Here is a 25,565-nt window from a genome sequence, read left to right on the forward strand (position 1 = left end):
GCAGCTATCGATCTGCATCTGTTACGGTTCCTGTTAATTTAGCATACTGTATTTTAACATTTTACTGTATTCCTGTAATTACAGCAGCTCTCATTGACACAATAACTATATAAACTTAATTGAATTTAAAATTATGCGAATATTTAACAGCCGGCATAGTTTTTGATAGAAAATAACTGAATTAGTTATAATTTTGAATGTAACTGTTGCCAACTGAGTACAGCAATTGATAACACTTAACAGAATCCTAACATAACATTTTACGCAGCTATCGATTACTGAATATTATTTGAGCGTCAAGTGGGCTCGATGTTTTTCAGGTGGCAATACCTTAGTGGCAGCACCAAAACAAACGCGACAAGCTGTAGGCAGTTAAATAAAAAACACTTTTAATGAACAGTCAATAACAATTAGATAAATAAACATATATAGGTAGCTATAGAAATTTAGTACATATACAGGTTTGCTGTGAATTGCCTGCGATTCGTGTGGCGCTTATGTGCGCCGTGCAACGTGAGTTGCTGTCAGTGCTGCCTGTTTAAGCCACAAAGAAGCTAAATTTATTTCCTGAAATGGAAGAACAAAATAGAGTTAACCTGCTGTGGAACTGCGCCAAGGAGTTAAGCACGCAAACACACGCCGAGCGCCTGCTCAAATCATACTACATGTAAGTCCAGCAACGCCTCTCAAAACAAAAACAATCACCTTAGTAATCTCGTGTTCTTTATTTTTATCAGCAATATCAGCCGCAAGCTGGCCCGGCATAATGTCCAACTGCCCGAGGACAGCGTGGGCCCGGCTCGCATGTGCGCCCGTTGCGGCAATCAATGGTGCGACGGCAACTATGAACTCCACTTGCGGCCGCAGCGTTTGGCGAACAATGCCAAACGACGTAGGCTGATCGCCCAGCTGGACGCGGTCAAGGCCAAGCAGCAGCGGGGCATGCTGAGCACCGGGGCCAGAAAGCGCGCCAATTGGCTGAAGAAGCGCATGGCCAGCCATGTGGTAAGTGGCCTGGAAATCCTTTGTTTTCAGCTTATGTCACTTTTTTTTTAAACAACAATTCGTTTTGCAGGCTGTGGACTGCGGGTTTTGCGGGCACAAAACCATGTTGCCGCTGGAAAAGCCTAAAAAACGAGCTAAATCCGAAACGGTTGAAACAATGGCAACAGCTTCAGCAACAACAACAACAACAACAACAACAACAGTCGCAGCGCCCGCGATGGGCAAACGGAAAAAGAAGCAAAGAAATAAAGACGTCAATGCTGGGCTGAAGATACCAATGCCAACAGCCCAAGCCCAACAAAAACAAAAGGCGCCGAAAGCGCCCACAACAACAACGGCAGCAAAAAAAGCAACAACAGCAACGACGACGACGACGACGGGCCAAAGCAACAAACAGAAGAAATCGAAAGCAGCGCCAACGCCCGCCGCCAGCAATCCGCAAAAAATGCAATCGAAAACACAAAAGCAAAACGCGCTGCTGCAGCTGGCAGCGCAGTTAAAAACGCACGCGTCGCAAAACGCCAATAAAACGCAACAGAATCGCTTGCAAGCGCTTCTCAAGTAAAATTTTGAGATTTAAGTACCCAGAAAAACGAACAAATTGTTGTTTTCTTTGAATGAAAAGACCTGTATTATGGCGCATAATTAAGCGTTAGCAAAATACGTGTAAATAAGAGCAGCCATTGTGGCATGAATCAGCAGCATTGATTGTTGCAACCTGCTGCCGCTGCTGCTGCTGCTGGGGAATCAGAGTCTTGTCTTTTGGCCCGATAAACGCAAGCTGGGAACCTGTTGTTGGCCCTGCTTTTGAGCCCAGTGCACGCACACAGGTAGTCACGCAGTGGTCGGCGCTCCCCACACTCCCAGGTACCAAGGTTATCCAGGTTGCAGCAGAATTCTTAATTTATATCAAGCATAGCGCAATATTTAATTAAAATTGAGTTGTTTGCTGTGCAGCACGTCCTTCAGGCCAGGCCCTAAAAGGCAACACAGACTTCTGCGGCATCAACTGGCCATGTATTTGTATCTCAATCTGTATCTGTAGCTGTGTGTTGTTTTGTGCTTATCTGCCGCCAAAAAGACAGAGCACACGCACGCAACATCCTGAGATTGGCTTTTAAGCAAGGCTCCGATTTCTAAGTTGCCCCAACAACAACGGCGAATAGCATCTGCCACATTGTGCCTCTTTTTGGCAGCCACTTTCTTGCTGACTGCGCACATTAGAAGATTTCTGGTTTCTGTGTTTTGGTTTCTTTCGGGTTGGCGAGCCTGTTTTTTTATTATTTCGCCAAAATTGGTGAAGACGGCAACGGTGCTCAAATTGTATAGCAAAAACGTGCATTTAAATTCACATTTTCGGCTTTATGCAACAGACGTACTTTGTTGCTTCCCTACCACGAGATACCCTGTACTGCGTCTGGTGAGAGATATCCAACAAGTATTATTAATACTTATGCATACTAATCGAGAGATTTTCTGACACTTATAAAAAATTAAACAGGCCAAATTAACATTCATTGCTCCATATTTGAAATTTCTCGCTCTTATACGATTTGCGATTAAGCTGTAAATGCTGGCCAAGAATATGTATAATTAATAGGGTTAAATGTGCCGTCTGCTGTCTGATACATATACTTGCACAGCCTCATTACAAACTCTATTACTTATTTTAAACTGGTAAAGAGCATAAAAACTTTGCGTTCTGCAAAGAAAGTGCGCAACAACAGCAACAACAACAACAACAGGGCAGGCCTCACCAACTTCGTGTGTGCCTGTTTGGCTTCGTGCATGCGTTTGCGGCTTCGGCTCCCCCACGAACATGAGGAAGCCAACAGACAGCGGCCTTTCTAGTCTCTGGCTGCGCTGCTGTCAGTCAGTTGCGTTCGTGTGATTCACGGCCGCGCACACAAAGACGCGCTTCAAATCGCATACGGCGCGCAAAGCTCTCACGCTATCTCTCTCTCCCTCTCGCACACAACGTATTCGCAATGAAAAGCGAGTGCGACTGCGTCTGCGTTTGCATTGGTTCTACGGAGAGCGCTGTTACAGAAAAGCTGTTGTCGAGCTTAAGCAGAAAAGGTGTCAACGTCGACGTCGACGTTAGCGCAAACGGCAAGCGCAAAGTGTATGGGTAAAAACAAAGGGGCAGTGACAAAGAATAAAGTGAAAAACCGGATGCAAAATTAAAAGCATAAATCAAAGAAATAAAGAATAACCAAATCGAACGCCAAAGTTGTAAGACTCTGGGCTCGGCGGCGCAGGAAATGCTGGTTGCATTTCAAAATGACCGGAAATGCACTGAAAACCCTGACAGCAGACACGCCTGCGCTTTGGCCATAAACAATTTGAAAATGCCGTTCGTAACGAACGCCAACAAAAACTTTAATCAAATATTTAGATTGAAAATACCTTCGGCAGAGCTGATCAAAGTGCAATAAACGGAAATTCAATATATCGAACAACAAGTGTTAATTATCAATAGACGCTATTGTTTATTGCAGCTTTTTTTTTATAGACTCTTTGATGAAAATAAAAACCGTTCACGGCTGCAGCATTGCGAATTACAATTTGCACCTTTCACGTGCCATAAAAAAGTAAAAGTTCTAAAAAGAACTCTTTCCCGGCGCCCGCCGCTTGGCAAGTGCCCAAACAGAAATGTTTAGCTTTTTATTCGCTTGCATGTATGGCAGTTTGCACACACACATATACATATACGTACATACATACATATATGAATATAAATTTCTTTCTTTTATGGGCAACGACACGCGTCGCCTTTTTGGATGAGTCAGTATCGAAAGGCTGGGCCAGAGCTCGGGTCCAGCTTCAGGCGCATAAAACATTGGTGGGGCTTGCTAAGTAGCAACAGTCACTAGCTCCAGGTGTATGCGTGCGTGCGTGTGTGTGTGTGTGTGTGTGTATATAATCTATCCCTAGTTTAGCCACAAAAGCGACACAAACAAACAAATAAACCGCAAAATAAAGACGGAACAGACGCACCGACAGAAATGTCTGTACGGCTCAGAGGCTGACACACACACACACACGCATGCTAAAATTTCACCCAAGCCCCCCCCGCCAATGTCCCCTCGCGCCAAGCAAGTGCAAAACGGCGCTGCATAAACCAAGTATCGCATTATGAAAATCGGCCCCAAAGCCATTTCGTAATAACATTTAATGACACATACAAACATATACAGGCTGCAATTATAGATATACATATCTATGTATGTATATGTGTGTGCATATGTGTACATTTTCATATAGTGTGTGATGAACAAAAACAAAAAAAAGATGAAAAAATAACGTCATCAGCGCCGACGCCGCCGTCGCCGCCGGCTGCGTTGATTTTCCACAAGCGCCAAGCGAAGCGTGCAACCAAATAAAAAACAACAACAACAACAACAAAACAGACAATAAAATACGAAATTTAAAAATGCGACAAACGAGCGTATAAATCCATCAGATATCCACTAAAGAATGCCAGAAACGATAAAAACTGAGATAATTGAAGAGCACGAAGTAAAACCCAAATCTTTCAAGAACTTAACTCATGATCTAATATTCTATTATTAGATATATCAATTAAAGAGTTTTCTTTAAAGAGAATCAACTTGTTTTTTAAACTTTTGACAAATAACAGAAATATTTCTCATGTTTTCAGATCTCATTAGCATAAATGGCTGTAATCATTTTTGAATGTCATTGAACCTTATTAATTTCCATTAAAAATCAGTTGGCCTTAAGTACAGTACACACCATATATGGCGAACAGCTGTCATTGTCTTGCAAATGAATCTCATACATATACAGAGTCTGAGCACAAGCGAACCCTTTGGCTTGTTTACGGGGTATTATTCGAAGCTAGAATTGAGCACAATACGATTCTGTATTGTATTTCGACGGGGGCAAATACGCATTTACAGCTCTTGGAATAAACGAATATTCCATCTATTAATAATCCAACTTCGTATTCCCAGTTTAAACAGACCATGGCGCGGATTGATTTCGGTCTGGTTTCGTTTTGGGCTGCGCTGTGGGAGAGTTATTATATATTTTTTCATCTTTCAGTGTTCTTTTTGTATTTCGTTCACTTTCGGGCAAGAGAAGAGTTTTCGGGAGTTGTTGCCCGTTGTAACTTTTCATTTAAAATAATTATAATATTTATTTTCAGTAATAATATATACTTATTTACTGCACTTATGGAGTGCTCCGGGTGCATGTGATTTAATAGAATGTGCTACTTTATTTTGACACTCGACTGTTAATTGTTAACAAAAATATTGTCAGTGGCTGACTATGACAGCAGCAAAAACAACAAAAACAACAAAAACAACAAGAACAACAAATAAATCAAACGATCTACAAAAAGCCATATAAACAAACATTAACACTGAACGCTTCGAATTAACGCTTTATATCATGGATGTCGACTTAAAAGCTTCTAAACGCGCCGAAATTGAACAATTTCTGTTGGGTAAGTTAACAGCAACTAGATAAATAAAAAACAATCAACTAAACTGTAATCATTAACTAGCAACGTGAGAGTGCGCCACTTGCGAATACCCTGTAAGCAGATATTAAAGTTTTCTTACGAATATAATTTGCTTGAGATGTGTTTCAGATCATGTGCGAAACTGTCTTAAAAATGAGTTTTGAAATCAATTTTGAAAGTTTATGGCCGAAAATCAAACTTAACGCATATTTGCTGTCCTTAGCTTTGCCATATTTCAAATATCTCCGTGCCTAACCTGCTAAATAGAGAGATATATGAAAATAGAAGGAAACTAAATGTAAATCTAAACATATTTCATTTAATAGATGCTGACAGACAATCTTATAGACGGACATATACAGTAACTTGGTACATAAAACTATATCAGGCACATATGTATGTACTTTATGGGCTTAGAGATGTCTCTGTGCTCGGGCACAACTTAATTATGCCCATTAAATAGTCGTTTTAGGGTATAAGGAAAAAATCAACATCATTAAACAATTATGCGCGCAGCTAGACAGAAATTAAAGTACATATATGTATATCTAGATAATTTAGAAGGCATTGTTAATTAAGCCCAAATATGAGCAAAATTTATATACTTGTACAAATTCATGCTGCTCGGCCCTGCGGGCATATAATTTTCTTGTACAGAAACATTAATAACCCCAGACACACAATATATACACATATTTATTGACTCATGCCTTACCGTCGCGTATCTGGAGCTGAGAAGCTGAGAAACTGAGGCTGAGTTTGTGGCTAAAATAACTCTTAACTTGGCTGAGTTTAATGCGCTTTGTTCTTTTCATTCTCGTGTTTATGTTGTGTATATTTTATTGAAACCATTTTTCGGGTCTTGTCTTTTGGCCACTTTTTCGCTGGTTTCTTGTACATTTGTTTCTCTGTAGAAACGTGTACATATGTATATATAGACGATTGGATATGCCGCCAAACTATGCCCAAAGCGCTTGTTTTAAGCCCTTCTCTTAACGCGCCGGCATTGAAGCCTGTGAGCTTTATTGCAGTTGGCAGGGTATAACGATTCAATGAGGCCATATGCCACAGCTCATTATTTGTATATATAATATATATATATATTACATAATCATATATATATATATATATATATACAGTGGGATCAAGTCAATATTGTACATTATTTCTGCTAAAAAGTTTCACTTTTTTGTTTAGTTCAAATATTTTTATAATTCCCTTTTTTATATCTTTTCAAATACTCAAACTTAGAAATACTTTAGACTATAAAAAACCTTTGCTACTCTTTCCAATCTTTGAATTTGATCAACTTTTATAAATCTTTCTATTGTGATTTCACATTAAGAAGCTGTTGACTAATAAACATGACTTTTCTCAAGAGCTTTCTTGGTTTCCCTTCTTTCAGTAACTCCATATTACTTGAACAATTTTTAATAAAACTCAAATTTTTTCACTGACAAAATCTAGTTGAAATACTTGATGTTTATCAAAGTTGGCCTTTGGCAACTTGAGCTTAATTTTATATCTACGCCTGAACACACAAAAAAATGTAAATTCTGGTTAAATTAAAAAAAATGAAAATCAATATTTTGCGAAAACTTTGGAGTACGTAAGCTTCTTACCTAATAACTTGATTTTGCAGATGCTCTTTTCTTTTTGTATATTAATAACAATGGGAATATAGGGTATTTGCAGTTCGTTGCAGTTGCGCCTGTTTCGGCCTCTTTATACTAATTACGTTTTGTCTGGACAGAGCTTTGCGTGTTTCAATTTTAACAAGATTTCTTGCAAACTTCTTTGGCATTATTTTTTGTTTTTTATTTTTATTATTTTTTTTGTTGTGTGCTCATCTTTACCGTTAAACCTACTTAAGCAGCGGAAGATGGGGCGACGGCCGGGTAGGGAAGGGGGGGGGGGCAATAACTGGAAACTGGACTGTTGAGTGAAATTGCTTTTAATTGCCGCGGTCAATTCGCAGTTGACTCTTGCGAGGCTTTTTATGAGGTCATAAGTAGCTGGCGACTCAAATATACACTTACTTTACAAGCCGGCGATCCGCATGAGTCAGTCCCAGCGCCACGCCCTGCCCAAGCTGCAGTTGCCCCGCCCTGCCTTGCTGGGCATTTATGGAAATTGCTGCACTCCAATTTAATGGCCAATAGATGTCCATATTTAGCCATTAGTATTGTAGCTCAACTAATTCTCTATAGCTCTTAATGCTTATCGTTCTTCTTCTTCTTCTTCATGGCAGATGTGCGTGCCCACTTTCGAGCCTCGCTGGCAACATCCGAGTATGAGAACACCTCGAATTTGTTTCATGTCACAGCCGCCGAGCAGACGCAGGAGCTGCTCGAGCGCTGCGACCAGCTGCTGGCCAGCATTGCAGACGAGCAGGCGGCAACAACAAAAACAACAACAACAACAACACCAGCAACAACAACAACAACAACACCAGCAGCAACAACATCAAGCAGCTCCATTAAATTGAATGGCTGCAGCGAATCTGTGGAGAACAAAGTGGGCGCTGAGACCGGTTGCTATCTGGAGATGTTGTCCTCAGCAGCAGCAGCAGCATCATTGGCACCGACAAGCTCGTCGAGGAACTCATGTGAGTGCCAAGTGCCTGGCTATATGTTTATGTAGTTATCTTGGAGCAGCAGACAGTAATTGACTTTAATTGCAGTGTCCGCCTCGCGGGAGTACATCGATATAAGCAGCAATCCATCGCTGAACAGTGATAAAACGCAGCACTCGGAACTGGAACAGTCGCAGCCGCAGCAGCTGTACGATGTTTGCCAGGCGCCCGGCGAGGAGGAGACCCAACAGGTCTTTGCACACGAGCTGTTCATCAATTGCCCGTATGCGGATCTGCCGGCTGGTCACTTGGCGCTGCAGCGTTCCATCAAATACGGGCAATTGCATCGGATCGAGAAGCGTCTGTTCTTTGACCAGAGCAAGAAATATTATTGCGGCATATTGAACGATTGGATGCTCTGCTATGCGGATGGTCCAACTTCCTGTCGGCCCAGCAGCAGTCTTTACCTGAAGAGCTCAGCCATTGAGATCGAGCACTTCGGTGAGGGTAAACGTCGTGACGTTTGCTTTCAGATCACAACTGCTGATCCCGGCAAGAAGTTTGTGTATCAGGCGAACAATGAGGTCGATGCCAAAGAGTGGATACATGCCATTGAGGCGGCCATCCGGGGAGATGCCATTGCCCAGGCGACGCTCAAAACGTTGCGCAAGCTGCCCACGCCGCCAGTTATGAAGAGGAACAGCTACACGCCCACAGCTACAACAACGGGAACAATCAACGACAGCATCTACGAGGAGCCATCGCCCATATATAACTTTGGTGAGGTGGGAACGACGCCCCCGCGTCTGCCCGAGAAGTGCAACAGTCCGAGTGCGCTGGCCAAACGTTTCGAATATGACATACCAAAGTGTCCACCACAGCCGCTGGTCATGGACGATGAGAGAATGGCCTGCGGCGAGGTGGAAACCGCTGAGCTGCTCAATGGTGGTGCTGTTGCTGCTGCTGCTACTGCTACTGAGCTGAAGGCACAGCCGCAACCATCCAGCCTGCACGGCAGCCTGGCCATGGACTTTCAGGCCAAGGTGAAGACGGTGCACAGCGAGCTCTCTAGTCAGCTGACGAGTCCGGAGCGCCTGAAGAAGGCCGTCAAGAAGACCTACTCATGCGGCAACAATGAACCCGAAATGCTCTCGCTCACCAATCCCACGCTGGGCGGCAGTCCAGTTGCACTCAAGGAGCAGAAGAAACAGCGCAAATCGCAGACACCCCAAACGAGTCCACAGAAGACGCCCGGCAAGGATTGTGACAAGCTGGCGCGCAATTGGTTTCTCAGTCGGCTGAACAAGTCCAGTCAGAGCCCGAACGCACGCTCTGCGGCCAACGCTGCCAGCAATCCGACCACCAGCACACCGTCAAATGCCAAGTGCAAGCAGAGCGAAAAGGAGAATCTGCTCAATGGACTCGATCTCTGCGATGGCAGCAACAGTTACGATGGGGCGCCAAACGAACAACAGCCGAGCAGCAATCCCACATCTCCCTGCCTCAAATCGGAGTCCAAGAGCAAGGTGAACATGATCATCAATCAGTTCGAGAGCAGCGGCCACCTGTCCACCATGTTCAGCGTGGAGGCATTGGCTGCCAATGCATTGGCCTCGCTCACCTCCTTCTGCGAGAGCGACAACTGCAACAACTATGAGCCCATCATGCCGCTGGCCACGACGCCCAGCAGCTTTCTCAAAAAGGTGTAGCTGTGAGGTGTAACAGGTGTCCCGCAGCTGGAACATACACGCATATATAGCACTTATACACATCTATATATATATATATATTTAATTAAGGATAGCGACAAAAACACGTGCACGCATATTTTCATGTTTATCTTCAACATTGACATAAAATTTTAATATCAAAACATAAATTGTTAATATACATACTTTAAATGTATATGAGTGTGGGGGGAAGTGGGGTGTGTGCGTGTGTATGTGTGTGTGTGTGTGTGTTTGTGTTTGAGTATGTGTTTTAGCCGCACAACAGCTTGAAATGTAGAGGTAGTTTCTGCCATGCTGTTGAGCTAGCTTTACACTGGGTTTATCAAAGCGAGATTATAAAATAGACCTAGTTATTAGATTTACGTAGTCGAACGAGTTGTGTATCGTGAACTGGGTAAACGCAAATTGGTGTTATCCTCTTGATGAGATTCCATTACTTCCAGCAGAGCCAAGCGTTTGCGCTCATCGGGCACCAGCACCAGCTTGTGTGGTGATTCCTTCGAAGCGAACAGACCCAAGACGCGTTTGCCTTCGTTTCGTTTCACCTTGAATTGTACGCCGCGTTGGGTGGACCGAACCGATTCAATTTCATCCCACTGATACGACCACAAGGACTAAACAAATATGAAGAGCGTGCATGAATAATTTGCCCAATTGGCATAAAGCGAAGGGTTCACTTACCACCCAAACGCCAAACATATCGTTTCGTTGTGTGTAGAGCATGCGATGGTTGGTGACTATCAGATACTCTAGTTTCTGTACAATCTCCTCACAGTGTATAAAGATGTCGGTGCTCGCATATTTGCCCTTATCCAGCTCCCTGCAACGAAGTGAGATAAGCATTATTATATATATTTATTTATATGGAGTCTTCACAATTCCCGGAAAATCTGTATGAAGTAGACCTTAGTTTAGTTATTAACTATAGATTTAGAAAGATAGGGTTGGGAAATACACTCCGTTCGCGGTACGCAACACTGTGTTCTGATATGCAATACTATGTGTTATCTTTTATCTGTTATCTAAAAGGCATTTTGTTACCAAAAATATCAATTGAACGGTTAAAATTAATGAAGAAGAGCCGAATTTTAAAATTGGCGCTTAATACTCGTGTTAAATTTCCACAATTTATAAATCTAAACAAACGAATGGAAGAACTTTCAAAAGGTTGTCCATACTGAAACCAGAGAAAAATCTATTAAAGTCTACTTTATGCAGCTTTTTATGGAACTATGAATGCCTCATTTGTATTTAGTGTTAATAGAAACCTACTTGAGCATCTTGTTGCCCAGCGCCTCGCTGTAGCAATAGGGACGCAGGACATTGTCGTAATGCAGGAAGCGCGTCGGACGCAAACGTTTGGCATCCTCGCTGCCAACGGTGGCGCGCTTGACTGCTTCAAAGCTGCCGCTGGCGAAATCAACGACGCCAGCGGTTGGGCGTGCTACTAAACCAATGGCGCCCTTGCCCAGACCCTTGAAGAAGCCTTGAGCGCCCTCCTCACGTGCGCCAGTGACGGGCTTGGTAACCACTCCAGTCACGCCATCCACAAAGCCCTGCGGGAACAATATATGAGTTACTTGGATATTTATTTAATCGTGGATGTGCTGGAGCTCACCATGACCAGACCCTTGCCGCTTCGCGCTAGTCCTTCATGGAAATTCTTTGGCTTGTTATGCATTCCCTGGCGTCGTTTGCGTTGATAGTCATCGTCAAAGGTTAAGGCGGCCAGACCCTTGCCCATGGCGCCAGTGATTCTAGTTAAAGAGCAAAAATAAATAAGCCAAAAAATCTAAGGGATACTAAACTTAAGAATTACTTGGACATGGCGCCAGCAGCGCCGCCCACGGTGTGGCCAAAGAGAGACTTGACACCCAGCACTAGACCCTCTGCGAATTCACCTGGACCTTGGATGGCACCCTGCAAGGAAGAGTAGAGGGATATAAGATGAACCACATATTGTATCATTTTTATAGCTCACCTGGAACGGTTCGTAGAACAAATCTTCGACGCCCTTCTTAAGACCCACCACCAGGCCATAGGGATTGCCCAGCACATCGAGACCGAGGGCCAGCACATAGAGCTGCTTCAGTGCCTGGCCCGTATAATGTGAGGTAACCTCGCTAACGAGCTGATGTTGTGTAAAGAACTGATATTCGCGCTCGAAGAAGGCTAAACGAAAGACGACATCGTTAACATCCGTAAGCGTTACGCCTACACCCTGGACCAGCCTGCCGAGGAAACCAGGCAGAGCTTTGGTATCGGAGCCAGCCATGGAGAAGCTAACATGTATCTTCAGTGGACTCAAATGCAAGTTATCATAGAAATTCTTTTGCTCCTGTTGCGAATGTTCCTCAAAGAATGTAGAAAGCGGCAGTTCAATGGAGTCCACATCGCTGCGGAACAATTTGGCTGCATGTTCATCGGTCGCCTCAGTGGCGAACATCTCAGCAATGGCCGTTAAAAAGACTATATCCACCTTAAAGTGGAACTCCTGTATCAATATAGTCGCGTACTTATATTGCTTGACATCCGAATTGGGTATTATGCGCTGCACCATGCTGCATTCAATGAAGGGCTTCATTGTTGTGGTTGTGGCCACGCTCTTGGGCGGCGCTATGGGCGCCAATACCACTGGGAATATGGGATCAAGGAACTGATTGTCCACCTGTATGCGATTAATTTTCACGTGCAATTGATTTTGGAACGGTGATGATTTCATTGACATCCAAATGGCTGGATAAAAGTTGCGACGCAATCGCCGATCCACGTGCTTGACAAGCGTCATTGTGCCAAAGTTGATCTGCAAGAGAGCGTGGATTATGTATAATAAATATAAGTATATATAATAAAAGTTGTTGCTGCACGTACCGGAAATTTGTTATCCAAAACATAGGTCTGCACATCCTTGACTGCCTTATGCACCAGATAGCGCTGATATTCAGCCTCGATGAGCTCTGATTCATGTATGGTCAATTCCTTGTAGCGTTTCTTATTTGGTTTTCTTGACTCCCATATAATGCCCGAACTGGTAACGCCCAAATAGAGTATGGCCAGACCAGTCTCATTGTTAACCAAAGAGAAACCAATGCCGTGTATATGCAGGTCTATGCTACGAGTGATATTTTGCAGGGCAGCGGTGCTCTCGGTGCGCTTGGCAATCGCTTCGACTTCGGTGAAGAGCAGCACTCGCTGCATTCCGTACAGGAAGGACACCCAATAGGCCTTGCTGCCGTCCTGTAGGCTGTGTAAAGAATATATATGAAATATAGCCGCTATCTTCTATTTGCGCTCAATACTTACATAACATTATCGATTTGATCGCGTTTCAGATCGGTTTCCTGCTTGTCCTTGCCAAAGATTAATAGCTTGGGCCCCGCTGGATCGCCCCAGGCGTACAGAACGCTATGCTTGGCTTTCAAAATATTCTCGGTTTTTGTGTTCTTTTCATAGTAGACAATATCCTTGCTGGTGTGATTGATTATCAGGCCAGGCGCCTCGGATGGCTGGTATTCGGTGAATGTTAGATAAATGCCACCCTCAGTGGTCTGCACGTCCACATTGACGCCGCCATAGCGGCTGTCGTGCAGCTTGAGCAACGTGCACGTCACCTCGGTGTAGTCAAAGGCCGGCGTTGTTTGGTCGCCCACGCGTACAATTAGCTTGTGCGTGGAGTCGTTTTTGGGCCAGAGCGGCTTGTACTCCTGGGGTTTCAGTATTAGCCAAGGATCGCCGGGACGTTTAAGCTCCTGCAATTCGATCGAGTACTTGCACTTGTTATGCACTATATAGAAGGGTATGAACGTAATCTGCTTGGTCAGCGAGTTGTGCGTCAAATGGTTGTGCACGCCAATTTGATAGCTCTGATCGTTAGCAACACAGGTGACGCCACCAATTGAACCGGCCACATCCAGCGGTATCTTCTCACTCCACTCGCCGCTGTCGATGCGTATGGAGGCCTTCTTCTTGTCAAAGAACAGCTTGTCGCGGAAGGTGAACAGTATGGGACCGGAATACTCGGGCGGATGATACAGCACCTCGACAGACGAGAAGTCCGTTTTGTAGGTGAGCATCATGCCCGTCTTGTTGATCATCCAGTAAGGGCTGTACAGTGTCAACACAATACTTCCATGCCGATTATTAGAGCTGTCGAATAAAATTTTAATTAAATATTAAAATATGTTTTAAAATTTGAAATTAAACTAAAAGCACAATAATTAAATTACCGCACATAGAGATCCATTTCCATTTTAAACTCAGAATCGTAAGACGCGAATGTCCAAATGGATACTCCGCTATCGCCATTGCAAATTTCAGTGGCATATGACCAATCCTTCTCAAGATATTGTAATAACTGTAAGCAAATGTAATATGATTTTTAGCCGGCTTCACAATTAGGTGACGAGGTGTTCATTGGACAATACTTACGCGCACCACAAGCACACTTTTTGATTCCTTGCCCTTCTCGAACATACGCACTGTCGGCAAATGCAGCACGTGTCCGGGATTGACCTCCTTCTCGCCATAGTCAAGAAAGTCCTCTTTTTGAAAGCGCTCTCCTCCTGGAAGATGAACTGTGTCGCGTACTAGCTGAGCTGGGGTACTTTGGCGACCCAGGCAACCGGCCACAGAGACTTTTATTCCAATGGGCAGGGAATTGAGGAGATAAAGTGGCGGACGTAGGTGAATCGTATAATATGCGCTCAGCAGCCGATACTTAGTGGTGTTCTCAAAGTAAATCTCATGCTTTTTCCGTCTGACATTAATGTTGAGCGGCTCAAAGGCATCGATGGGATCGCATTGCACTTGATGCGAATAGTTTTCATCCGAGGGATAAGCATTCCAGAGGAATCCTTGAACTGACGTTTTGTACCCCTTAATCGCAAAGAATAGCTCTTTGTGTTCCGCATAGATAGCGTGCAGCGGCAAATTAAAAACTTCATTAGGATTCGCGACTCCCACGAGTATTACGCTGTTATCAGTCTTTCTGCGCCGATGCACACTGATTGGTGTGGTGAAATGATTAACGATCTGAACAAAAATAAACATATTTAAGAAGATTACAAATGTATTAGCCGAAATACGCACGCTTATAACGCCATGTATGTTGATTATGGTGGTGCCATATTCCAGCGTGACCTGTGATACAATGGCCCACTGCTCCTGCGGCACGTTGCGCTTCAGCGGGAAGTAACGCGTGTCGGCCTTGCTAACGGGCAGCTCAACAAAGTTTTTGAGATCGGGGATCTGCAAGCAAGAGAATTGAAATCTCTTAATCTAAAATCAATAATAATTTAGCACATTATATACTCTACCTCCAAATAGAGATTGTAATCTTCGGCCTGGTCCTCCGACACTGTGCTCAAGTCCTTAGTTTGCAGGTAAGCGCGCCCGCCAGACGAAATGGTACACTCCTGTATGTCTGCAGGATTAACCATTTGCTCATTGGATTGCGAATGCAGAATTATTGAATTGTTAGCGGCATTCCCACCGCGATGCGCCTCGTGTAGAGTAAAGATACCTTTCTTCAGATCCAATGTTATGTCAAAGCCCGTATCGTTCTGCACAATATACGGAGCCACAACGTCTGGCTTGATCAGGCCCTTACTGTCGATGGCCTGCGAGAAGGCCTCGGTCAGTTCGCTGATCAGGCTCACGCATGTTTTACTCAAGGTTATCTCCAGATTCTCGTTGGAATGTATTCGTATGTTCATCGTTTGCTCCTCAGTTAGTTCATCAAATTCGTTTTGTGACGTCTCAATGTCCATATCGAACTGCAGTTCCCATGGTATATACTCGCTGATGCCGTTGCGACCCACCACCTCGTTAAGCTCAATAATGGGTTCCCACTCAGCCAGGAATTGATTGTAGTAGTTCTGCAAATCTTAAATGCTTAGTAAATGAATTTCAAATGTTTCATAACAGAAGTCCCTACCATGTTGAGCGTTAGGGAGCCGTGGGCGGTGAGATTGCGGCTCCAGTTATTGAATACAGCCGTCATGCGTGTGTCCAGTGAAATAAGCGGCTTTGTATAGTAGCCCATGCCCGACTCAATCACAATGGTAATGCTGGGCACCTCAATCACACATTTCTCAGTCTTCTGTCTACCCATATACTCGCCTAGAGGATCCACGTCTATGGCTTCGATGGCACGTTCAACTTTCGTAAACCAATAGGTTCTTGAATGGAACGATTTCGGATACCAGATTTTTGAATAATCCACAGCATCTTTATCAATGGCCGCTTTCTTAGCGGCACCGCTTGAAATGCTCACAAACGCCTTATTCAAAAGCTCAATGGTGGCCGGCGATATGTTGATGATAATGTCACTCAGCTTCAGGCTGATGTGCATGCCCTCCTCTTCGGGTGTGGAGCCCTGAAGACTAATAACAGCCGGATGTAGAATATAATGACGCGTTAACTCGCGACGCTCCGGCAAGAAGGAGCACATATATATCTTGAGCCCATCAATTTGGCCATTGATAAGCTGCTTGTCACCAATCGACCGGTAATTGAGATGCGCTTTTGCCTGTTAAAATCCAAATATATAAACTGTCAAGCAACTAATTTCGAAATATTCAAAACTCACATTAAAGACAATTGCATTGGTATTCAGATCGTCCAGGCTCTCTACCAATATAATATCAGGCTGATCGATGTGAAGTATCAGATTCATTTTTTTCACTGAAGCGCCACCAGCTGCAATAGTAGAAAGAGAACCAGATAATTATTGTAAAATGTGGAAATTATTAACTAGAGGTGCACTATGACGAGAAAGGTATCCAAATAGATTAGATAATATAATATTGTTCATACATGACAGGGTGTTGACTGTCATTCGTGCAGTCCCGCGTGCCGCTGTGTCTACAATTGGAGTAACAATGGACGTCGGCACTTTCTGATCTTCAGTGGGCAGTGTCAGGAACGTTGTCAGCTTTAGCAGAAAATCAATGCAGACGATCAAATCGAAGCTCCGTACACGCACCTCGGCTGCAATAAAAACATATATTCATGTGTTTAATATTAAGTCTCTTAAATGGTGCTTATAAGTAAATTACCAAAGATATCGTTCTCTTTTATAATGGCCGTAACGTCGACCATGTAGTTGGGCTCATTTTGACAGGTATCAACGATTGTTGCCTTTCTGGACTTCACCTCATCCCAATCCTTGCAGCTAAGATACTGTCGTATTTTGCTCCTGTTCGAAGTGCGCGTATCATCCAATTGAACGTTGCAAAGGACAATGGAAAGACTGAGCGTGCCATTGTTCAGCTGGGTTCCCTTCACAGACAGAAAATAGATGCCAAAGCAGGCCAAGCCGCTACCATGATCTAAATGAGATTTAGAATTAGCTAAGAATTTGATTGATTTGATTGAACTTACCCTCCATGAGATTTATGACTACACCATCAAATTGAAAATTAAACTTGAGCGTCTCAAAAATCTTTTCAGGCAGGCTTGAGGTGGGCGATCGGTTTGTCGGTCGTGATTCAGAGTACACGGTAGAATACGAAGCTTTTTCAAGAACCGCAGGTTCCCTCGGCGGAAACTCTTTGACGCCTTCGCCCAGATTACGACTCAATATGGACATAACTAGTGCATAGTCTTCCATGAAGAGTGTTAGCTGCAATTCGTTTTTTTAAATTAATACAAATATTTATAACATTCTTGTTCTTGGAAAGCCCTACGTTACCTCAACAAACTTCAAATGACCCGATAGATTGATCTCTGGTATATCCCTATACCAACTGAATGACAGATTGCGCGTGACGCTTAACGTAAAACTCATTGGATCCATCATATTTAGTGAGGTCTTCATGCCGAGAAGAGCGTCCACATCTTTGTTAATTTGTGTTTAAGCAGAAATGACAATTATCATGATTATGTAAATAATAATACCCGAAGCTATAAAAATTCTTTGATTATTGAGTCAATTGCTCACCATCAACAGAGGTATCGTCGTTTTCATCCAAAATGATCACCTTGGTAATCTTGACATCTTTCAGTTGCACCTTTATCTCATCGATGACGGCATTCTCATCCCTATCAGGTACTTTCACCTCACTGGTGTTGTTCGTTATCTCTAGCAAACCGAAGTCAATGGCCAGTGCATTTTTGCTTTGGGAGTCCACAGGTACGCATATAATAGGCGCCTTGATGCGCACATTTAGCTTTATGCGCGTCGCCTTCTCATAGGCATCGATTGCATTTTGACGCGCAGATTGGGCAGCCGCGGCACTGGCTTGGGTTAGCGCCTGCTGAGCCGCCTGGAAATTGCCCAGGAAGTGCTGCCAAATAAGAAAAGCAATGTAAATACCTACAGATTGAATTGTTTGCACTCTAGCCTACCAAAACGCCAGCGACAAACCAGTTGAGGAACATTATCTTCATGCAGCCAATATCCACTGTAATTTTTATATCATCCGAGTTGTAGTCATGCGTGAATTCCTTATTGTAGAGCACCACCTGGCAATTGAAAGCATCCTGGCCCACAATGCTCAATATCTAGAAGTAGGATTTCGAAATAGTTCATCATCTAAATCTATTAATATAAAATAGATGTCGACTCACTCTCGTATGTTTTGTTAAAGGATTTAGATCAAGCACCATAATATCCTTGAGGCCAATGTTCACTTCGGTGTAGGACTCCTTTAGAGTCACGTTCGACACAAAGTTCTTTATATGCATCGCCGCCAGGGGGCGACGGCGTGTGGTTAGCTTGAGGCCAATCTCTTCGATATTCGAAACCATGCGCATTTTCACGCTATCCACGACAGCGTTCCGCTTGGGGCCCTTGGGTCGACGTAAATTAACTTGTGTGGTTAATATTGTTTCGGTATCCTCTATTATGACGTGCAGCTTGTGTTTCAGGCCGTCACCATCGCCGGCTGAGGCATACCGATCGCGTGGCTTTAAATTTCGATAAATCACATCAAGACGCTTCTGAAAATTGTTCGACAATTTCAACAGACGTTGCAGGCACTCCTGATGCAGCACAACGTTCAAGATCTCAAAATTGGCCACCACCAACTGCTCGGTGGAATTGTATTTTGTGGTAAATTCGGGTGAGCTTTTATCGGCCTGCGTATATGAGACTGTTAGCAGATATTTCAAATCCCTAGCGTAGCCGGGCGTGTCAATGATGTCCAGCACTTGATCCGTATTATCTACACAGTCGAAGTGCTTTACATTAATACTGCCCAATCTGAAAGAGGAGAGGCAATAGATTAACTTTGGGTTTATCAACTTTATAATCTATATATAACCTACTTGGCGGTTGCAACTGTTTCGTAGGTGCGCTGGGCCATGTATGCTTCTACCTGAAGCACCTTCATCGAAAGTATATGCTCCGAAGGTCTTGAGAAGCGACGCACTAGCATATCTGTGGTAACTTCTTCCAATGTTGTGCCAAATGTGTCCATACTGGATACATTCTCCTGTTCTGGTGTTGCGAATGCAGTGCTTGTGCCGGATGATGTCTCGCAAATCGCGTTCGACTGGAAAAGTGTGAGGGAGATCTCTTTTAGCGAGAAATTTAGCTCGACATTGGTGTACTGTATGATTTCCTCCTCGATCACCGTATTTGAGGGAGCTGGCGGTGTGGAACGTTTCTTTATTTCACGATTTAAAAAGTTCGAGATTGAACTGCGCGAGCGTGTCAGAATCGGTGCGGCTTTTACGGTATTACTCTGCGGCACCGGTATGCTAGTGGCCACATCAATTGCCTCCAGCATACGATCCTCGGTGAAGTTCAACTGCACCGCTGGCAATTCAATATCGATTTTGACCTTGGGCATACGCGGATCATTGTCGAAAACGCATAACGCGGCGGTTATCTGCATCGATGTGGGCTGCAGCACATGCAATTCTGTCGAGACGGCCATGTTAAGCACACGTTGCCACTGCTCTTCCGGACGCACCACCAGAATTTGTACATCATTAACTTCCACAACGAACTTGTCGTAGGCATTTTCCATTACACTTTTTAATATTTCATCTCTTTCTTGGCCCTGAGTGTACATGGCTTTAATCTGGTCTGTGCGATGGCGGGGCTTCGTTGTCACATGCACCTGACCAAGGCTAAGCACAATCAGAGATTTCTCTTCGGCCACATAGGCGCCGCCATGGGGCACCACTATAATGTTTGGCATCAGCAATATGTCTGCATCTAAAACCGATTTCTGATCAATAACATACTGCATGCCCGTGGCCGAGCGCTCCTTGATGCCGACTAGCTTAGTGGCAGCCGTTTCCTCGAATCTGGATAAATTTACATTGGTTGGTGGTTGAAAGATGCTAATGAGATTCAATATGGTCTCGGCATCGTATATGATTTGTAAAGGACGCGCGATAACTTTGACACGTTGATTGCATTCCTTATCTAGGGGATTCGTTTCAAAGAATATGTCCAAAAGATTGAATTCATCGGTTGTTATGGACTGCACAAGCATGGGTGTGCAATTCTCACGAGTGAGACCCGTCATCTTGAGCTCTTTCATGCCGGCTGTCAGGCTTATAGCCTCAGCGGCTGGTCGTTGTGCAATCGATGCCGTGGCCATTGAAAATTTCAACAGTATTATGGATGGCAAATTGAAATAGTCAAATGAGCTGTTCTGTCTTGATTCGACTTCACGTAGCTCCTGGTACAGGCCTATCTCGAGTGCAATGAGCTTAAAGTTCATTTTTATGGCCACGTAACTTTCAGGAACATCTCCTGGCTTGGCGTTCTCCTCGTAGCCAATGGCCTTATACATTTTTGCCTTTTCCTCGGGCGTCATGGCTGCCTCAAATTTGCGTACTATAAAAAGATGTTCGATAACGTAGGGATTGTAATATTTAAAGCAATTATATTACCGAAATTTGCACCATTGTCGTCGGATTCGTCTTTCTTGGCAGAATCACCGGACCACCAGCCACTGAACCAGCCGTTGGATGCCCTTGGCTCATTTTCTTGTGACTTGGCAATGTCAATGCTGACGCGTTGTCGTATTAGCAACAGATTGAAAACATCTAGCTTCTGTTCCAGCAGACTAACCGATTCCAACAGAATTTTGGGCGGCTTTTTATTCAGCTCGCGCTCTTTGTATTTCTACTCAAGCAAATGGCATGTTATTAGAAGGTTTTTCTAAATTAAAACTTGTATTCAATGCTCACCTCTGCATAGGTATTGCAGAGTTCACGATGTTCTTTGATGTACTCCCAGTTCCAGGTGCGATTCACTCGACGCACATCATGCTCGAGCACGGCGGTTATTGCAAACTGCCACCATTGCCTGTAGTGACCCTTGTAAGCTATGTGTGTGTAGATGTTAAGTTAAGAAGAAGAATTTAAGAAGAGAACCATGGGAATATCAGCCCGGTACACTTACGTATATTGTAGGGTCGATATTGGCGATAGGGCAGACCCAGCTGCATGCGATTCATGGAATCAGCTAGTTGCAGAATATTGTGGAACTGTGTATTGGTCAAACCCACATTTAGGGTTTCCATTTCCAAACTTAAATCAATCTTGGGCTTCTCAAAAGCCGGTACATCCAGTTCTGGATTCATGTTAAGCTTCAGCTTGGCATTGCAGGAAATGGGACCCAGAACTAGGCAAAGGTAAAACAAACTGTTAGCTGCTATAAGGTGATGTACAACTGAGTCATTTACCATAAAAGTAGCTTGCGGGCTTATAGTCCTTGCGTGCTATACGATCCTTGAACGTCTCAGCTAGTGTGTCCCTGTTCTGTTCCGCATAGAGCGCAGCCTTGCAGTTCATGTAAACTGCCAGGCAGGAGAGATTCGCAATTTTAAAAACCTGGGGCAAACGCTCCGTCATGTAGCACTTGTCCCAATTGCTATCCGTTGTGTAGAGCTCCAGCTCATGTAGTGTGATGCCAAAGGAGAACGGACTGCCCGTCGTTGTGGTATCCTCGTAGCGCAAATGAACATTACAGATTTTTATTTGCAAATTGTTGACAATTTGTGCGGTCAGTTTCTCTGTGAATCCAGCATCACCGCGGGGCTGGTCTGAAAAACAACAATTTGTAAAATAATTTAGCTTTTTACATTAACAATATGTTGTATTTTTGGTACCCTTCTGCAATTCCCTCTTGCGTTCTGCCTCCATAGCATCCAGTACAGCCATTTTGGAAGCAAGCGCATATTTGGCCTCCTTTTCGGCATTATAGCGCACATTATTGTTGGGCGTAACAAGCACATAGAGATCATCAATATCAACAATCACTGGCTGGCTGTACAAATTTTTCCAGGGTATTTTCAGCACCAGTTTACCTAAATAACAAGTGAATGGCATTAGTTGAACATTTTGTTAACTTTATTTTAATTATTTGACTTACCCAAATAGCCATAGATAAGCTGAACGGGCAGATCCATGCTATCCAGCGCATTGCTGCGTATCTTGAGGTTCTGCAAGACCACATCGCCTAAAAGAATAGAAAGAAATATATATATTTATACAAATAGACAACAATTAGTCATTATGCACTCTATTATATTATGCGATTGGCAAATTGATTTATTACAGCAAATGCGTTGAAAATTGTGCATATAAACAAAGAGTTAGCGGTAAAAGTATGGCCCACAATTTCTTTATATTGAATGCCTACATATATATCTATATACCGTACCATATCATTAACACATGGCTTTATAACGGCTGCCAATTAGCCGTGTCTGGCATTTCGATTGTTTGCTATGCCCGGAATGCGAAGAAGCGCGATTAACCTCAGGCAGCGCATATTTTATTATTAAATTACGTATATGGGTCAATTTAGTTAACGATCAGGAGAGCAGAAATACAACGCCTACGTTATAGTCCCCTATATAAATCAATAACAATTGATTTTTCAATATTATATACAATTGCCGTGATAAGAACATTGGAGTGTTAAGCAAATGTTATTTCTGAGCAATTAACTAATTTCATAAGTCAGTAACGTCTTAATCTTGATTGCGAATTTTAGATACCCTGCGACGAGCTTTTGTTGTGCCATTCATGTGTAATTGGTAGAGCTTATATACTACACTTTATAAACCCTGTATAAATTTGTATTTTGTACTTTGTAAAACTCATTCAATTGGTATTTTTTGTTATTTAAATACGGGTATATGCAAGTGCATATTTATAATAATGCATATATACAGTAAAAGCGAATTTTAATTATTGTTTTTAAATATATATGGTTTTATATACTGCAAGGTATTACAGCGTAAGGGAAATATACTATTTTACGATTGTTTTTCTTTCGAATCTTTTGAGCTCTTATCGCCAGCGACTGGCTCTTATCAGTTAGCGGCCTAAATAAGAAAATGTTCTTATAGAGTGTTGACGGTTAGCATGAATGAGTATATACATATACATATAGATTCGTACATCTGTCTGAGGAGAAAGAGAAAGTTTCTTGACTGGAGGAATTATTTTCCAACACAAATTTAAGAAACTATTTCATCATAGTATCTAACCTCTTAATTAATTAATTAATATATATATGTCAAATGTACATATGGCTTTATACTCCATACGGCTAGCTTTATACTTATGCATCTGCTGCTGTGTATTTTATAACCTTTCAACCCATATAATAAAAACTTTTATTTGACAAAGATATAATTTGTCAGAGCCGCATTATGTCATCAAGTTCAAGTTCAAATGTGTTTGGCTGTCATTGGAACTGAAACAGACGAAACAAACCAGTTTCTTGGGGCTTACATGCCACATTAGGATGGGCAGGGCCCATAAGAGGTTGGATTAATTCAGCTTTATAATCGAAAAAGTTGTTTAGAGTAACTAAACATTTGAATACCATTCTGTCTATGTATCTGTCTATGTAAAACTTGTGTTGACTGTCTAATATAAATATTTATTACTTAAGGCATTTTCATATCAATCTATGTAGAAGTTAGGTCAACCTTTTAATAAAACATTTTGTTTAGGCTACATAAACAGTTCAGTATAACTTCATATACATATATCTCAGCTTGGCACATTCATGTCATGAACATCAACTGAAAAGGCAAACGTTGCGTTTTATATATATTTTTATCGTGTAATTTAAGCAACTGGTTGATAAATGTTCTGTTTCTCGTCATATAAGCAAAACCAAGAAATAATACACAGCTACAGACTGAAGAAGTAAGAACGCATATATTAGCGCGCCGAAAATGTAATACCCTTCTACACAAATGGTTTAAGGCTTTGCAGATAGGTCAAGGGAATAGTGAACACCTTAAAAACAGAGTTTCATCAATATGTAAAAAAAAAAAATTTTTATAGTTAATGAAAATACTGTCGGATATGTCAAATTTATAATACCAACTACAAGGCTATAAAGAGATAAGGGTGAAACGAAACTAGAAAGAAACGAAACAAGTAGAAGCCTAAATAACCTCTATTTCCCAACTAGTTGACTTATAGAAGCTGTAAGCACATAGGATTTATACCATATGTTAGATGTATAAATGCTAAAATTGCTCAAGATTCCATTTTATGACAGCCTTATGGCTGTCTTCTACATATATATTGTCTGTGGGATCGTAACAAAATTCAAATACCTTTCAAAAGAGTAAATAAATACTGCTGAAACCACATAAATGTTGATAGAGGGGGGGGTGAGGAAGCGGCAGAAGCAACAGATAAACAGCCTCAAAGAGCAGACGCATTCACATTCACACAAACAAACGGACACGGGAGAGCGCATTCTCGCTGCTCTCACGCCCCCATGCAAATATTTTGCAATTGGGTCACTGTGCAAAGCCAGAAGGATAAGGTCGCGGGCAGACATGATGAGATCAAGAGCAATATATATAGCGTGGTGTTTGGTAATTAATTAATCCAAATGCGCCAGTTGCGTGACATTTAATTGTGCTCACTTTAGTAGGCAGTTGGGAGTATTTTTTTTTAGTTATAAACTCACCGCCCCAGATGCCGATTTTCAACTGTTTGTGATCCAAATTCTCGATGTAGTCACCCAGCACCTTGTTGAGCACATCAACCACCACGGCCTCGAATACCATCCTGAAGCCGTCTGCGTCGTCGTCGCCGGCGTCGTAGTCGTAGATGTGCCGTTTTCAGCGCCTTTCAAGTCCAGCTGTTGGCAGCCAAGAAATCGGCTGCTTATTGATTTTTAGTTTTTCGTATGTGTTTGTTATTGTTTAACTAATTTGTGTTTGCGTGTGCGTGGATTTGATGAACGCTCTCGGTTTGTATGAATTTAGCCTTTTCTAAACATTAGAACAGAAACAGAATGGAAATGGATTTGTGAGAAAAAATAAAACTTAGCGCAGATGATGTCATCACCAACAACCATCGGCAGAGAAAACAACCAAAACATGCCAACAGAATAGGCAGCCACTGTATTTAAATGATTCGTCAAGCATTACAACAATAAAAACAAAAAGAGCAAAGCATTTGGCATTGTTTTCAAGTATTACGTTAATTAGCGTATGTGTGCGTGTGTGTGTGTGTGTGAAAACACCACTATAACCGATATGAAACCACCTCTATTATTCCTTTTTCTTGCGCACTTTATTTCACTGGCTTTTATTTGCCATGCATATGCAAGGCTTTATCTTAAATTACCAAATGGTACAAAACAACAACAACACCAAAGAAAATTTACCTTGCACAGTGTCACATTTTCACTGCGCAGTAAAAAAACACGCGCAACACCGACCAGCGATGGGATAAAACTAAACTCTAAAAGGCAACAGCTGTGCTGTGGGGCCTTTAAGGTGACTGTCGCCAGAGTCGCTCAATA

The 25,565-nt window shown here is 42.7% G+C and overlaps 3 protein-coding genes across 5 annotated transcripts; 2 read left to right on the forward strand and 1 right to left on the reverse strand.

Moving 5' to 3' along the window:
- Positions 1-327: 327 nt before the first annotated feature.
- On the forward strand, positions 328-1,606 carry LOC135432398 (uncharacterized). Its single transcript, XM_064688089.1, has 3 exons — positions 328-667; positions 738-1,005; positions 1,076-1,606. The coding sequence occupies exons 1-3, from the start codon at positions 573-575 to the stop codon at positions 1,568-1,570; spliced, it is 858 nt and encodes a 285-aa protein (XP_064544159.1). The 5' UTR covers positions 328-572; the 3' UTR covers positions 1,571-1,606.
- Positions 1,607-5,351: 3,745 nt separating this feature from the next.
- On the forward strand, positions 5,352-9,954 carry blow (blown fuse). 2 transcript variants are annotated; one of them, XM_064688082.1, is made up of 3 exons: positions 5,352-5,482; positions 7,752-8,108; positions 8,184-9,954. In XM_064688082.1, exons 1-3 carry the CDS (start codon positions 5,428-5,430, stop codon positions 9,782-9,784), a joined length of 2,013 nt encoding a protein of 670 aa, XP_064544152.1. In that variant the 5' UTR covers positions 5,352-5,427; the 3' UTR covers positions 9,785-9,954. The 2 variants fall into 2 exon arrangements, with proteins under 2 accessions (XP_064544152.1, XP_064544153.1); XM_064688083.1 differs by lacking the exon at positions 5,352-5,482 and adding an exon at positions 6,965-7,105.
- On the reverse strand, positions 9,901-25,565 carry Vps13 (vacuolar protein sorting 13C). Of its 2 annotated transcripts, XM_064688057.1 has the most exons (30): positions 25,428-25,565; positions 24,723-25,029; positions 22,146-22,232; positions 21,883-22,080; positions 21,457-21,816; positions 21,174-21,395; positions 20,960-21,096; positions 20,660-20,894; positions 19,076-20,603; positions 18,377-19,010; positions 18,155-18,310; positions 17,748-18,093; positions 17,499-17,644; positions 17,189-17,429; positions 16,864-17,136; positions 16,622-16,795; positions 16,395-16,504; positions 15,741-16,334; positions 15,121-15,681; positions 14,894-15,052; positions 14,234-14,836; positions 14,032-14,159; positions 13,109-13,951; positions 12,677-13,049; positions 11,787-12,608; positions 11,625-11,725; positions 11,424-11,562; positions 11,078-11,361; positions 10,487-10,625; positions 9,901-10,419 (listed from the first exon to the last, which is right to left on the reverse strand). In XM_064688057.1, exons 2-30 carry the CDS (start codon positions 24,820-24,822, stop codon positions 10,165-10,167), a joined length of 9,948 nt encoding a protein of 3,315 aa, XP_064544127.1. In that variant the 5' UTR covers positions 24,823-25,029; positions 25,428-25,565; the 3' UTR covers positions 9,901-10,164. The 2 variants fall into 2 exon arrangements, with proteins under 2 accessions (XP_064544127.1, XP_064544128.1); XM_064688058.1 differs by lacking the exon at positions 25,428-25,565 and having other exon boundaries at positions 24,723-25,183.

Source organism: Drosophila montana, unplaced genomic scaffold (assembly GCF_035044405.1).
Source record: "Drosophila montana isolate Dmon_TW-CO22-7 unplaced genomic scaffold, ASM3504440v1 contig_3200_1, whole genome shotgun sequence".
NCBI classification, from domain to species: domain Eukaryota; kingdom Metazoa; phylum Arthropoda; class Insecta; order Diptera; family Drosophilidae; genus Drosophila; species Drosophila montana.